Source organism: Gobius niger, assembly GCF_951799975.1.
Source record: "Gobius niger genome assembly, chromosome: 3".
In the NCBI taxonomy this organism is placed as follows: Eukaryota; Metazoa; Chordata; class Actinopteri; order Gobiiformes; family Gobiidae; genus Gobius; species Gobius niger.
Genome location: NC_136854.1, coordinates 24,015 through 37,195, shown reverse-complemented (window position 1 = coordinate 37,195; position 13,181 = coordinate 24,015). Strand labels below are relative to the sequence as shown.

The 13,181-nt window shown below is 44.7% G+C and overlaps 1 protein-coding gene and 1 long non-coding RNA gene across 2 annotated transcripts in view; one reads left to right on the top strand and one right to left on the bottom strand.

The window, feature by feature from the left end:
- Positions 1-572: 572 nt before the first annotated feature.
- Positions 573-1,023, top strand: LOC306961156. Its single transcript, XR_013792740.1, has 3 exons — positions 573-640; positions 768-795; positions 846-1,023. It is a non-coding gene; the product is annotated as an uncharacterized lncRNA (long non-coding RNA).
- Positions 1,024-4,431: 3,408 nt separating this feature from the next.
- LOC306960525 (aftiphilin-like) overlaps positions 4,432-13,181 on the bottom strand; it is a gene marked incomplete at its 5' end in the record, with an annotated part of 28,223 nt that continues 19,473 nt past the window's right edge. The window contains 2 exons of the mRNA XM_079552954.1: positions 4,432-4,604; positions 12,686-12,800. Of these exons, the coding sequence (XP_079409080.1) occupies positions 4,463-4,604; positions 12,686-12,800 (257 nt within the window). The remainder of the gene's footprint in view (positions 4,605-12,685; positions 12,801-13,181) is intronic.

Below are 13,181 nucleotides of genomic sequence, written 5' to 3'. Positions count from 1 at the left end.
AACATGATGCTACATGTTAGCATCGGGCTAATGCTAACGGTTAGCTAGTGCGAGCTACAACTGCCGTTTTTTTCACTTCTACTGACGTCCTGCCGCTAAGCATCATGGGAGTGGCAACGTTAAAACACTTATTATTCACATTGACACACGGCCTTTTCTCCACTTTTAATACCGTTTTTAGCTAATGTTAGTCAATGCAAATGTATGCTAACAGCTGCGAAGATGGCGGATCTCCATGGTAACCAAAGCAATCAAAAAGTGACAAAACAAACACGTACGTGACCAAAAAAAGCCACAGCGCCACGAGGAGAAAAATTACATCAGTTTCGTAGGTCTTAGCTTTCAAATGAGGCTGGCCCGGCCAACAAGACGGCCAGCTCCAGTCAACAAGCTTTTAGATTTGGGTAAAGCTGAACTAGAAAAAACGCGGGAAACTGTTAGGCTACTACCGCAGTTAGCTAACACTACTGTAACTTTAAAATGCACACACTGACATACTAAAACATGCACAACAGGAGACAGGCATCGTTCAATACATCTAAACGAACACAAAGAAGCAGCGACACCAGAGCTTTGTCTTAAATAGTTTAATTTCTTGTTTACACTAAAAGATTTACACGAGGCGGATCTGGAAGTCCCGGTCCAGTCCCGGTCCGGTCCCGGATCAGTCCCGGTCCAGTCCCGGTCCAGTCCCGGTCCAGTCCCGGTCCGGTCCGGTCCCGGTCCAGTCCCGGTCCAGTCCCGGTCCAGTCCCGGTCCCGGTCCAGTCCCGGTCCCGGTCCAGTCCCGGTCCCGGTCCAGTCCCGGTCCAGTCCCGGTCCAGTCCCGGTCCAGTCCCGGTCCAGGTCCGGTCCGGGTCCTCCTCAGATCCTCGTCAGACCGAGCCCAGAGTCCGGACACAGTGAGTTTCTTCACAAAGTGCAAAAATCCAGATCCTCCTCCAGCAGTGACTCGACCCGAACACGAGAAACAGACGACGGCGAGAGACGAAGGCCGAGCCCACGCACACGCCCGGACCGGGCCCACGCCGAGCCCACGCACACGTCCGGACCGGGCCCACGCCGGGCCCACGCACACGTCCGGACCGGGCCCACGCCGCGCCCACGCACACGTCTGGACCGGGCCCACGCCGAGCCCACGCACACGTCCGGACCGGGCCCACGCCGAGCCCACGCACACGTCCGGACCGGGTTCACGCACACGCCCGGACCGGGCCCACGCCGAGTCAGAGGCGACACCACACAACACAATCCACATTTTTAGGGACTTTCTCCATCATTTTTACTCAAGTTTTTCCCAATTTTATCCCCATTGTTTCCCAAATTCTTCCATTTTGTGTTTTCCTCCGGCTGAGCTCCGGCTGAGCTCCGGCTGGGCTCCGGCTGGGCTCCGGCTGGGCTCCGGCTGAGCTCCGGCTGGGCTCCGGCTGGGCTCCGGCTGAGCTCCGGCTGGGCTCCGGCTGGGCTCCGGCTGAGCTCCGGCTGAGCTCCGGCTGAGCTCCGGCTGAGCTCCGGCTGGGCTCCGGCTGGGCTCCGGCTGGGCTCCGGCTGAGCTCCGGCTGGGCTCCGGCTGGGCTCCGGCTGGGCTCCGGCTGGGCTCCGGCTGGGCTCCGGCTGAGCCCCGGCTGAGCCCCGGCTGAGCTCCGGCTGGGCTCCGGCTGAGCTCCGGCTGAGCTCCGGCTGGGCTCCGGCTGGGCTCCGGCTGGGCTCCGGCTGAGCTCCGGCTGAGCTCCGCCTGAGCTCCGGCTGAGCTCCGGCTGGGCTCCGGCTGGGCTCCGGCTGAGTGGTGCGTGCTCCGGCTGGGCTCCGGCTGAGCTCCGGCTGGGCTCCGGCTGGGCTCCGGCTGAGCTCCGGCTGGGCTCCGGCTGAGCTCCGGCTGGGCTCCGGCTGAGCTCCGGCTGAGCCCCGGCTGGGCTCCGGCTGAGCTCCGGCTGGGCTCCGGCTGAGCTCCGGCTGAGCTCCGGCTGAGCCCCGGCTGGGCTCCGGCTGAGCTCCGGCTGGGCTCCGGCTGAGCTCCGGCTGAGCGGTGCGTGGGCGCGGCCGCCGGACGAACGCGTTGGTCCCTTAAAGTCCTTCGCTGCTGCAGTGGTTTCGACCCAAAAAACGTCCCGTTTTCAACTTCGCACAAAAAAACAAACCAAAAAGTGGAATCACAATAAACATAATTAAAGTAAGACTCGACACGACTGGACCGGGCTCCTGCAGGAACCAGGATATTTATCACCTTTAACCTCTCGTTTCTGCAGGAACTCGGATTTACATTTTCAAGACGAAACAAACAAATGAAACAAACAAAATCAGCCAAACCAAAGTTGAATAAAGATGGACGTGAGAAAAGCTCTAAGACAGTGTTGAACTAAGGCCTTGGACACATTCAGCTGGACTCAGGCAGTGTGGCTTCCTTTATCTACAGACCTCCCCTTCAACAAAACACGCAGAGCAGACATGTTCCCTGAAAAGATGAGCTTTCCTTCCACAGGCGCAGCTTCAGAGAGACCTCAGAGAGACCTCAGGGAGACCTCAGAGCTTCAGAGAGACCTCAGAGAGACCTCAGAGCTTCAGAGAGGCTTCAGAGAGACCTCAGAGAGACCTCAGGGAGACCTCAGAGAGACCTCAGAGAGACCTCAGGGCTTCAGAGAGACCTCAGAGAGACCTCAGAGCCTCAGAGAGACCTCAGAGAGACCTCAGAGAGACCTCAGAGCTTCAGAGAGACCCTGGAGCTCCAGAGAGACGCAGGAGTCTCTAGTTGGTTCTCCAGATCTCCCGGCGTCTCAGAGGGATCAGTAACTCTGTACATTTCCTACAGCCCTGTCCTTAAAGAGGCTTGTACGGCCTGTGCTTTAAACTCGGGCTGGAACGTTCAAGGCCGGATCTAAGCAGGGGCTCACGGGAACCAGGACTAAACCAGGACTAAACCAGGACTAAACCAGGACTAAACCAGGACTAAACCAGGACTAAACCAGGACTAAACCAGGACTAAACCAGGACTAAACCAGGACTAAACCAGGTCTAAACCAGGTCTAAACCAGGACTAAACCAGGGCTAAACCAGGACTAAACCAGGACTAAACCAGGACTAAACCAGGTCTAAACCAGGTCTAAACCAGGGCTAAACCAGGGCTAAACCAGGACTAAACCAGGACTAAACCAGGACTAAACCAGGACTAAACCAGGACTAAACCAGGACTAAACCAGGACTAAACCAGGACTAAACCAGGTCTAAACCAGGTCTAAACCAGGACTAAACCAGGGCTAAACCAGGACTAAACCAGGACTAAACCAGGTCTAAACCAGGTCTAAACCAGGTCTAAACCAGGACTAAACCAGGACTAAACCAGGTCTAAACCAGGACTAAACCAGGTCTAAACCAGGACTAAACCAGGGCTAAACCAGGACTAAACCAGGACTAAACCAGGACTAAACCAGGTCTAAACCAGGTCTAAACCAGGGCTAAACCAGGGCTAAACCAGGACTAAACCAGGACTAAACCAGGACTAAACCAGGACTAAACCAGGACTAAACCAGGACTAAACCAGGTCTAAACCAGGACTAAACCAGGACTAAACCAGGTCTAAACCAGGACTAAACCAGGTCTAAACCAGGACTAAACCAGGTCTAAACCAGGACTAAACCAGGACTAAACCAGGTCTAAACCAGGACTAAACCAGGACTAAACCAGGTCTAAACCAGGACTAAACCAGGACTAAACCAGGTCTAAACCAGGACTAAACCAGGTCTAAACCAGGACTAAACCAGGACTAAACCAGGTCTAAACCAGGACTAAACCAGGTCTAAACCAGGACTAAACCAGGTCTAAACCAGGACTAAACCAGGTCTAAACCAGGACTAAACCAGGACTAAACCAGGTCTAAACCAGGACTAAACCAGGACTAAACCAGGACTAAACCAGGGCTAAACCAGGTCTAAACCAGGACTAAACCAGGACTAAACCAGGTCTAAACCAGGACTAAACCAGGACTGAGTCATTTCCATTCCGTTGCCATTGGGAAAAACCATGTACCCCAGACCCCCCTTTTAAATGAGCCCCCCCACCAGGCTTTTTCACTCATTTTAAGCTAGTGCTGTGTAACTTCTGTATGTTCATTTATTCTTTAATTGCAGTACTACAGGATGCACAGCTGTGGTTAAGGCGCTATATAAATAAATATTGATAGATTATGGGGGCCCTGATAAAGCTTTAGCCCCGGGGCCCGCTTTCCTTAAATCCGGCCCTGGTCCCGTCACACCGGTGTGTACTGGGCTCCACAGATCCCTCAGGACGGACCAGACGAACGCTCAGAAAAAGCTTCGTTTCCAGCCCGACTTTAAAGCAGCACAAACGGATCAGCTTCTTTTAGCTCACAGCGAAGTCTCGTTTCTTTGGATGGTTCTGAGGAGGTAACCCCGGGCGTCTCTCTGAAGCTAAGTGTCCGAGCGCAGAGGAGGAGGAGGAGCCTCAGACCCTCAGTCCGCTGCAGGCTCCGCCCCCCGCGGCGTTAAGGTGGCGGGGAACATGAGGACCTTGGCCGTCATGAAGGACAGGTCTGGAAACCTGGAGATGACCTTCAGAGCCTCCTCGCTCAGGTTCTCGTCCCGCCGCGGCCGCCTGCACACACACAGACAGGGGTCACTACAGGGTTATTGTAGAGCACACAGACAGACAGGGGTCACTACAGGTCAGTCACTACAGGGATATTGTAGAGCACACACACAGACAGGGGTCACTACAGGGATATTGTAGAGCACAAGGTCAGGTCAGGGGTCACTACAGGTCAGTCTCTACAGGGATATTGTAGAGCACACACACAGACAGGGGTGACTACAGGGTTATTGTAGAGCACAAGGTCAGGTCAGGGCCTCAGAGCAGCAGAAACTACAAGAAACAAAGAAATAAAAAGATGAAACATTACAGTAGAGACACGAGAGCAGAAACGCCTGGATCTGAGGCTGTTCCTCAGGTCACACAGGACGTCCTCCAGCTGGGACTCGAACCAGAGACGCCACTGAAGCTCATCACAGGTGTAGAGAATAGTACTGCAGTAGTATATGCAGTAGTATTTGTAGTAGTACTGCAGTAGTATTTGTAGTACCTGGCTGTAGACGTGCTGGTGGTGTGGACGGTGTAGAGAATAGTATTGCAGTAGTATTGCAGTAGTATTTGTAGTAGTATTTGTAGTAGTATTGCAGTAGTATTGCAGTAGTATTTGTAGTAGTACTGCAGTAGTATTGCAGTAGTATTTGTAGTAGTATTGCAGTAGTATTGCAGTAGTATTGCAGTAGTATTTGTAGTAGTATTGCAGTAGTATTGCAGTAGTATTTGTAGTAGTACTGCAGTAGTATTGCAGTAGTATTGCAGTAGTATTGCAGTAGTATTTGTAGTAGTATTTGTAGTAGTACTGCAGTAGTATTGCAGTAGTATTGCAGTAGTATTTGTAGTAGTACTGCAGTAGTATTGCAGTAGTATTGCAGTAGTATTTGTAGTAGTATTGCAGTAGTATTGCAGTAGTATTGCAGTAGTATTTGTAGTAGTATTTGTAGTAGTACTGCAGTAGTATTGCAGTAGTATTGCAGTAGTATTGCAGTAGTATTGCAGTAGTATTTGTAGTAGTATTTGTAGTAGTATTGCAGTAGTATTGCAGTAGTATTTGTAGTAGTACTGCAGTAGTATTGCAGTAGTATTTGTAGTAGTATTGCAGTAGTATTGCAGTAGTATTGCAGTAGTATTTGTAGTAGTATTGCAGTAGTATTGCAGTAGTATTTGTAGTAGTACTGCAGTAGTATTGCAGTAGTATTGCAGTAGTATTGCAGTAGTATTTGTAGTAGTATTTGTAGTAGTACTGCAGTAGTATTGCAATAGTATTGCAGTAGTATTTGTAGTAGTACTGCAGTAGTATTGCAGTAGTATTGCAGTAGTATTGCAGTAGTATTTGTAGTAGTACTGCAGTAGTATTGCAGTAGTATTGCAGTAGTATTTGTAGTAGTACTGCAGTAGTATTGCAGTAGTATTGCAGTAGTATTGCAGTAGTATTGCAGTAGCATTTGTAGTAGTATTTGTAGTAGTACTGCAGTAGTATTAAAGTAGTATAGCAGTAGTATTTGTAGTAGTACTGCAGTAGTATTGCAGTAGTATTGCAGTAGTATTTGTAGTAGTATTGCAGTAGTATTGCAGTAGTATTGCAGTAGTATTTGTAGTAGTATTTGTAGTAGTATTGCAGTAGTATTGCAGTAGTGCAGTAGTATTTGTAGTAGTACTGCAGTAGTATTGCAGTAGTATTGCAGTAGTATTGCAGTAGTATTTGTAGTAGTATTGCAGTAGTATTGCAGTAGTATTGCAGTAGTATTGCAGTAGTATTGCAGTAGTATTGCAGTAGTATTTGTAGTAGTACTGCAGTAGTATTGCAGTAGTATTGCAGTAGTATTGCAGTAGTATTTGTAGTAGTACTGCAGTAGTATTGCAGTAGTATTGCAGTAGTATTTGTAGTAGTACTGCAGTAGTATTGCAGTAGTATTGCAGTAGTATTTGTAGTAGTACTGCAGTAGTATTGCAGTAGTATTGCAGTAGTATTTGTAGTAGTACTGCAGTAGTATTGCAGTAGTATTGCAGTAGTACATGCAGTAGTATTTGCAGTAGTATTGCAGTAGTATTGCAGTAGTATTGTAGTAGTATTTGTAGTAGTATTGCAGTAGTATTGCAGTAGTATTTGTAGTAGTATTGCAGTAGTATTGCAGTAGTATTGTAGTAGTATTTGTAGTAGTATTGCAGTAGTATTGCAGTAGTATTTGTAGTAGTATTTGTAGTAGTACTGCAGTAGTATTTGTAGTAGTATTGCAGTAGTATTTGTAGTAGTATTGCAGTAGTATTGCAGTAGTACTGCAGTAGTACCTGGCTGTAGACGTGCTGGTGGTGTGGACGGTGTAGAGAATAGTATTGTAGTAGTATTTGTAGTAGTATTGCAGTAGTATTGCAGTAGTATTTGTAGTAGTATTTGTAGTAGTACTGCAGTAGTATTTGTAGTAGTATTGCAGTAGTATTTGTAGTAGTATTGCAGTAGTATTGCAGTAGTACTGCAGTAGTACCTGGCTGTAGACGTGCTGGTGGTGTGGACGGTGTAGAGAATAGTATTGCAGTAGTATTTGTAGTAGTACTGCAGTAGTATTGCAGTAGTATTGCAGTAGTATTTGTAGTAGTATTGCAGTAGTATTTGTAGTAGTATTTGTAGTAGTATTGCAGTAGTATTGCAGTAGTATTTGTAGTAGTATTGCAGTAGTATTGCAGTAGTATTTGTAGTAGTACTGCAGTAGTATTGCAGTAGTATTTGTAGTAGTACTGCAGTAGTATTGCAGTAGTATTGCAGTAGTATTTGTAGTAGTATTGCAGTAGTATTGCAGTAGTATTTGTAGTAGTATTGCAGTAGTATTGCAGTAGTATTTGTAGTAGTACTGCAGTAGTATTGCAGTAGTATTGCAGTAGTATTTGTAGTAGTATTGCAGTAGTATTGCAGTAGTATTGCAGTAGTATTTGTAGTAGTATTTGTAGTAGTACTGCAGTAGTATTGCAGTAGTATTGCAGTAGTATTTGTAGTAGTATTGCAGTAGTATTGCAGTAGTATTGCAGTAGTATTTGTAGTAGTATTGCAGTAGTATTGCAGTAGTATTTGTAGTAGTATTGCAGTAGTATTGCAGTAGTATTTGTAGTAGTACTGCAGTAGTATTGCAGTAGTATTGCAGTAGTATTGCAGTAGTATTTGTAGTAGTATTTGTAGTAGTACTGCAGTAGTATTGCAGTAGTATTGCAGTAGTATTTGTAGTAGTACTGCAGTAGTATTGCAGTAGTATTGCAGTAGTATTGCAGTAGTATTTGTAGTAGTACTGCAGTAGTATTGCAGTAGTATTGCAGTAGTATTTGTAGTAGTACTGCAGTAGTATTGCAGTAGTATTGCAGTAGTATTGCAGTAGTATTGCAGTAGTATTTGTAGTAGTATTTGTAGTAGTACTGCAGTAGTATTAAAGTAGTATAGCAGTAGTATTTGTAGTAGTACTGCAGTAGTATTGCAGTAGTATTGCAGTAGTATTTGTAGTAGTATTGCAGTAGTATTGCAGTAGTATTGCAGTAGTATTTGTAGTAGTATTTGTAGTAGTACTGCAGTAGTATTGCAGTAGTATTGCAGTAGTATTTGTAGTAGTACTGCAGTAGTATTGCAGTAGTATTGCAGTAGTATTGCAGTAGTATTTGTAGTAGTACTGCAGTAGTATTGCAGTAGTATTGCAGTAGTATTTGTAGTAGTACTGCAGTAGTATTGCAGTAGTATTGCAGTAGTATTTGTAGTAGTACTGCAGTAGTATTGCAGTAGTATTGCAGTAGTATTTGTAGTAGTACTGCAGTAGTATTGCAGTAGTATTGCAGTAGTATTTGTAGTAGTACTGCAGTAGTATTGCAGTAGTATTGCAGTAGTATTTGTAGTAGTACTGCAGTAGTATTGCAGTAGTATTGCAGTAGTACATGCAGTAGTATTTGCAGTAGTACCTGGCTGTAGACGTGCTGGTGGTGTGGACGGTGTAGAGAATAGTATTGCAGTAGTATTGCAGTAGTATTTGTAGTAGTACTGCAGTAGTACCTGGCTGTAGACGTGCTGGTGGTGTGGACGGTGTAGAGAATAGTATTGTAGTAGTATTTGTAGTAGTATTGCAGTAGTATTGCAGTAGTATTTGTAGTAGTATTTGTAGTAGTACTGCAGTAGTATTTGTAGTAGTATTGCAGTAGTATTTGTAGTAGTATTGCAGTAGTATTGCAGTAGTACTGCAGTAGTACCTGGCTGTAGACGTGCTGGTGGTGTGGACGGTGTAGAGAATAGTATTGCAGTAGTATTTGTAGTAGTACTGCAGTAGTATTGCAGTAGTATTTGTAGTAGTATTGCAGTAGTATTGCAGTAGTATTGCAGTAGTATTTGTAGTAGTATTGCAGTAGTATTGCAGTAGTATTTGTAGTAGTACTGCAGTAGTATTGCAGTAGTATTGCAGTAGTATTTGTAGTAGTATTGCAGTAGTATTGCAGTAGTATTGCAGTAGTATTTGTAGTAGTATTTGTAGTAGTACTGCAGTAGTATTGCAGTAGTATTGCAGTAGTATTTGTAGTAGTATTGCAGTAGTATTGCAGTAGTATTGCAGTAGTATTTGTAGTAGTATTGCAGTAGTATTGCAGTAGTATTGCAGTAGTATTGCAGTAGTATTGCAGTAGTATTTGTAGTAGTATTTGTAGTAGTACTGCAGTAGTATTGCAGTAGTATTGCAGTAGTATTTGTAGTAGTACTGCAGTAGTATTGCAGTAGTATTGCAGTAGTATTTGTAGTAGTATTGCAGTAGTATTGCAGTAGTATTTGTAGTAGTATTGCAGTAGTATTGCAGTAGTATTTGTAGTAGTACTGCAGTAGTATTTGTAGTAGTATTTGTAGTAGTATTGCAGTAGTATTGCAGTAGTATTGCAGTAGTATTTGTAGTAGTACTGCAGTAGTATTACAGTAGTATTGCAGTAGTATTTGTAGTAGTATTGCAGTAGTATTGCAGTAGTATTGCAGTAGTATTTGTAGTAGTATTTGTAGTAGTACTGCAGTAGTATTGCAGTAGTATTGCAGTAGTATTTGTAGTAGTACTGCAGTAGTATTGCAGTAGTATTGCAGTAGTATTTGTAGTAGTACTGCAGTAGTATTGCAGTAGTATTGCAGTAGTATTTGTAGTAGTACTGCAGTAGTATTTGCAGTAGTATTGCAGTAGTATTGCAGTAGTATTTGTAGTAGTACTGCAGTAGTATTTGTAGTAGTATTGCAGTAGTATTGCAGTAGTATTGCAGTAGTATTTGTAGTAGTACTGCAGTAGTATTTGTAGTAGTATTGCAGTAGTACTGCAGTAGTATTGCAGTAGTATTGCAGTAGTATTTGTTGTAGTACTGCAGTAGTATTTGTAGTAGTATTGCAGTAGTATTGCAGTAGTATTTGTAGTAGTATTGCAGTAGTATTGCAGTAGTATTTGTAGTAGTACTGCAGTAGTATTTGTAGTAGTATTGCAGTAGTATTGCAGTAGTATTTGTAGTAGTACTGCAGTAGTATTTGTAGTAGTATTGCAGTAGTATTGCAGTAGTATTTGTAGTAGTACTGCAGTAGTATTTGTAGTAGTATTGCAGTAGTATTGCAGTAGTATTGCAGTAGTATTTGTAGTAGTACTGCAGTAGTATTGCAGTAGTATTTGTAGTAGTACTGCAGTAGTATTTGTAGTAGTATTGCAGTAGTATTGCAGTAGTATTTGTAGTAGTACTGCAGTAGTATTTGTAGTAGTATTGCAGTAGTATTTGTAGTAGTACTGCAGTAGTATTTGTAGTAGTATTGCAGTAGTATTGCAGTAGTATTGCAGTAGTATTTGTAGTAGTACTGCAGTAGTATTTGTAGTAGTACTGCAGTAGTATTTGTAGTAGTATTGCAGTAGTATTGCAGTAGTATTGCAGTAGTATTTGTAGTAGTACTGCAGTAGTATTGCAGTAGTATTTGTAGTAGTACTGCAGTAGTATTTGTAGTAGTATTGCAGTAGTATTGCAGTAGTATTGCAGTAGTACTTGTAGTAGTACTGCAGTAGTATTTGTAGTAGTATTGCAGTAGTATTTGTAGTAGTACTGCAGTAGTATTTGTAGTAGTATTGCAGTAGTATTGCAGTAGTATTGCAGTAGTATTTGTAGTAGTACTGCAGTAGTATTGCAGTAGTATTTGTAGTAGTATTGCAGTAGTATTGCAGTAGTATTGCAGTAGTATTTGTAGTAGTATTGCAGTAGTATTGCAGTAGTATTTGTAGTAGTACTGCAGTAGTATTTGTAGTAGTACCTGGCTGTAGACGTGCTGGTGGTGTGGACGGTGTAGAGAATAGTATTGTAGTAGTATTTGTAGTAGTATTGCAGTAGTATTGCAGTAGTATTTGTAGTAGTATTTGTAGTAGTACTGCAGTAGTATTTGTAGTAGTATTGCAGTAGTATTTGTAGTAGTATTGCAGTAGTATTGCAGTAGTACTGCAGTAGTACCTGGCTGTAGACGTGCTGGTGGTGTGGACGGTGTAGAGAATAGTATTGCAGTAGTATTGCAGTAGTATATGCAGTAGTACTGCAGTTGTACCTGGCTGTAGACGTGCTGGTGGTGTGGACGGTGTAGAGAATAGTATTGCAGTAGTATTGCAGTAGTATATGCAGTAGTACTGCAGTAGTACCTGGCTGTAGACGTGCTGGTGGTGTGGACGGTGTAGAGAATAGTATTGTAGTAGTATTTGTAGTAGTACTGCAGTAGTACCTGGCTGTAGACGTGCTGGTGGTGTGGACGGTGGAGAGAATAGTATTGCAGTAGTATTTGTAGTAGTACTGCAGTAGTATTTGTAGTAGTACTGCAGTAGTACCTGGCTGTAGACGTGCTGGTGGTGTGGACGGTGGAGAGAATAGTATTGCAGTAGTATTTGTAGTAGTACTGCAGTAGTACCTGGCTGTAGACGTGCTGGTGGTGTGGACGGTGTAGAGAATAGGATTGCAGTAGTATTGCAGTAGTATTGCAGTAGTACTGCAGCAGTACCTGGCTGTAGACGTGCTGGTGGTGTGGACGGTGTAGAGAATAGTATTGCAGTAGTATTTGTAGTAGTACTGCAGTAGTATTGCAGTAGTACCTGGCTGTAGACGTGCTGGTGGTGTGGACGGTGTAGAGAATAGTATTGCAGTAGTATTTGTAGTAGTACTGCAGTAGTACCTGGCTGTAGACGTGCTGGTGGTGTGGACGGTGTAGAGAATAGTATTGTAGTAGTACTGCAGTAGTATTGCAGTAGTACCTGGCTGTAGACGTGCTGGTGGTGTGGACGGTGTAGAGAATAGTACTGCAGTAGTATATGCAGTAGTATATGCAGTAGTATTGCAGTAGTACCTGGCTGTAGACGTGCTGGTGGTGTGGACGGTGTAGAGAATAGTACTGCAGTAGTATATGCAGTAGTATATGCAGTAGTATTGCAGTAGTACCTGGCTGTAGACGTGCTGGTGGTGTGGACGGTGTAGAGAATAGTACTGCAGTAGTATATGCAGTAGTACATGCAGTAGTATTTGCAGTAGTACCTGGCTGTAGACGTGCTGGTGGTGTGGACGGTGTAGAGAATAGTATTGCAGTAGTATTGCAGTAGTATTTGCAGTAGTACTGCAGTAGTACCTGGCTGTAGACGTGCTGGTGGTGTGGACGGTGTAGAGAATAGTATTGTAATAGTATTGCAGTAGTATTTGTAGTAGTATTGCAGTAGTATTTGTAGTAGTACTGCAGTAGTACCTGGCTGTAGACGTGCTGGTGGTGTGGACGGTGTAGAGAATAGTACTGCAGTAGTATTGCAGTAGTATATGCAGTAGTACTGCAGTAGTACCTGGCTGTAGACGTGCTGGTGGTGTGGACGGTGTAGAGAATAGTACTGCAGTAGTATTGCAGTAGTATATGCAGTAGTACTGCAGTAGTACCTGGCTGTAGACGTGCTGGTGGTGTGGACGGTGTAGAGAATAGTACTGCAGTAGTATTGCAGTAGTATATGCAGTAGTACTGCAGTAGTACCTGGCTGTAGACGTGCTGGTGGTGTGGACGGTGGAGAGAATAGTATTGCAGTAGTATTGCAGTAGTATATGCAGTAGTACTGCAGTAGTACCTGGCTGTAGACGTGCTGGTGGTGTGGACGGTGGACATCAGCTTCTCGAAGGCGTCGGTCACTTTACTCGAGTCCATCTTGGCCGTCGTCAGCTCGTAAAGCTCAGGGTCGACTCCTGAAACACACTCAGGATCAAACTGGAGAAACTGCAGCTTCAGGAACACTGAGCGGGTTAGGAGTGAGCAGGAGTGAGAAGGAGTGAGAAGGTGTGAGCAGGTGTGAGAAGGTGTGAGCAGGTGTGAGAAGGTGTGAGCAGGAGTGAGAAGGTGTGAGCAGGTGTGAGAAGGTGTGAGCAGGTGTGAGAAGGTGTGAGCAGGAGTGAGAAGGTGTGAGCAGGTGTGAGAAGGTGTGAGCAGGAGTGAGAAGGTGTGAGAAGGTATGAGCTGGAGTGAGCAGGTGTGAGCAGGTGTGAGCAGGTGTGAGCAGGTGTGAGAAGGAGTGAGGAGTGAGCAGGAGTGAGAAGGAGTGAGAAGGAGTGAGCAGGTGTGAGAAGGAG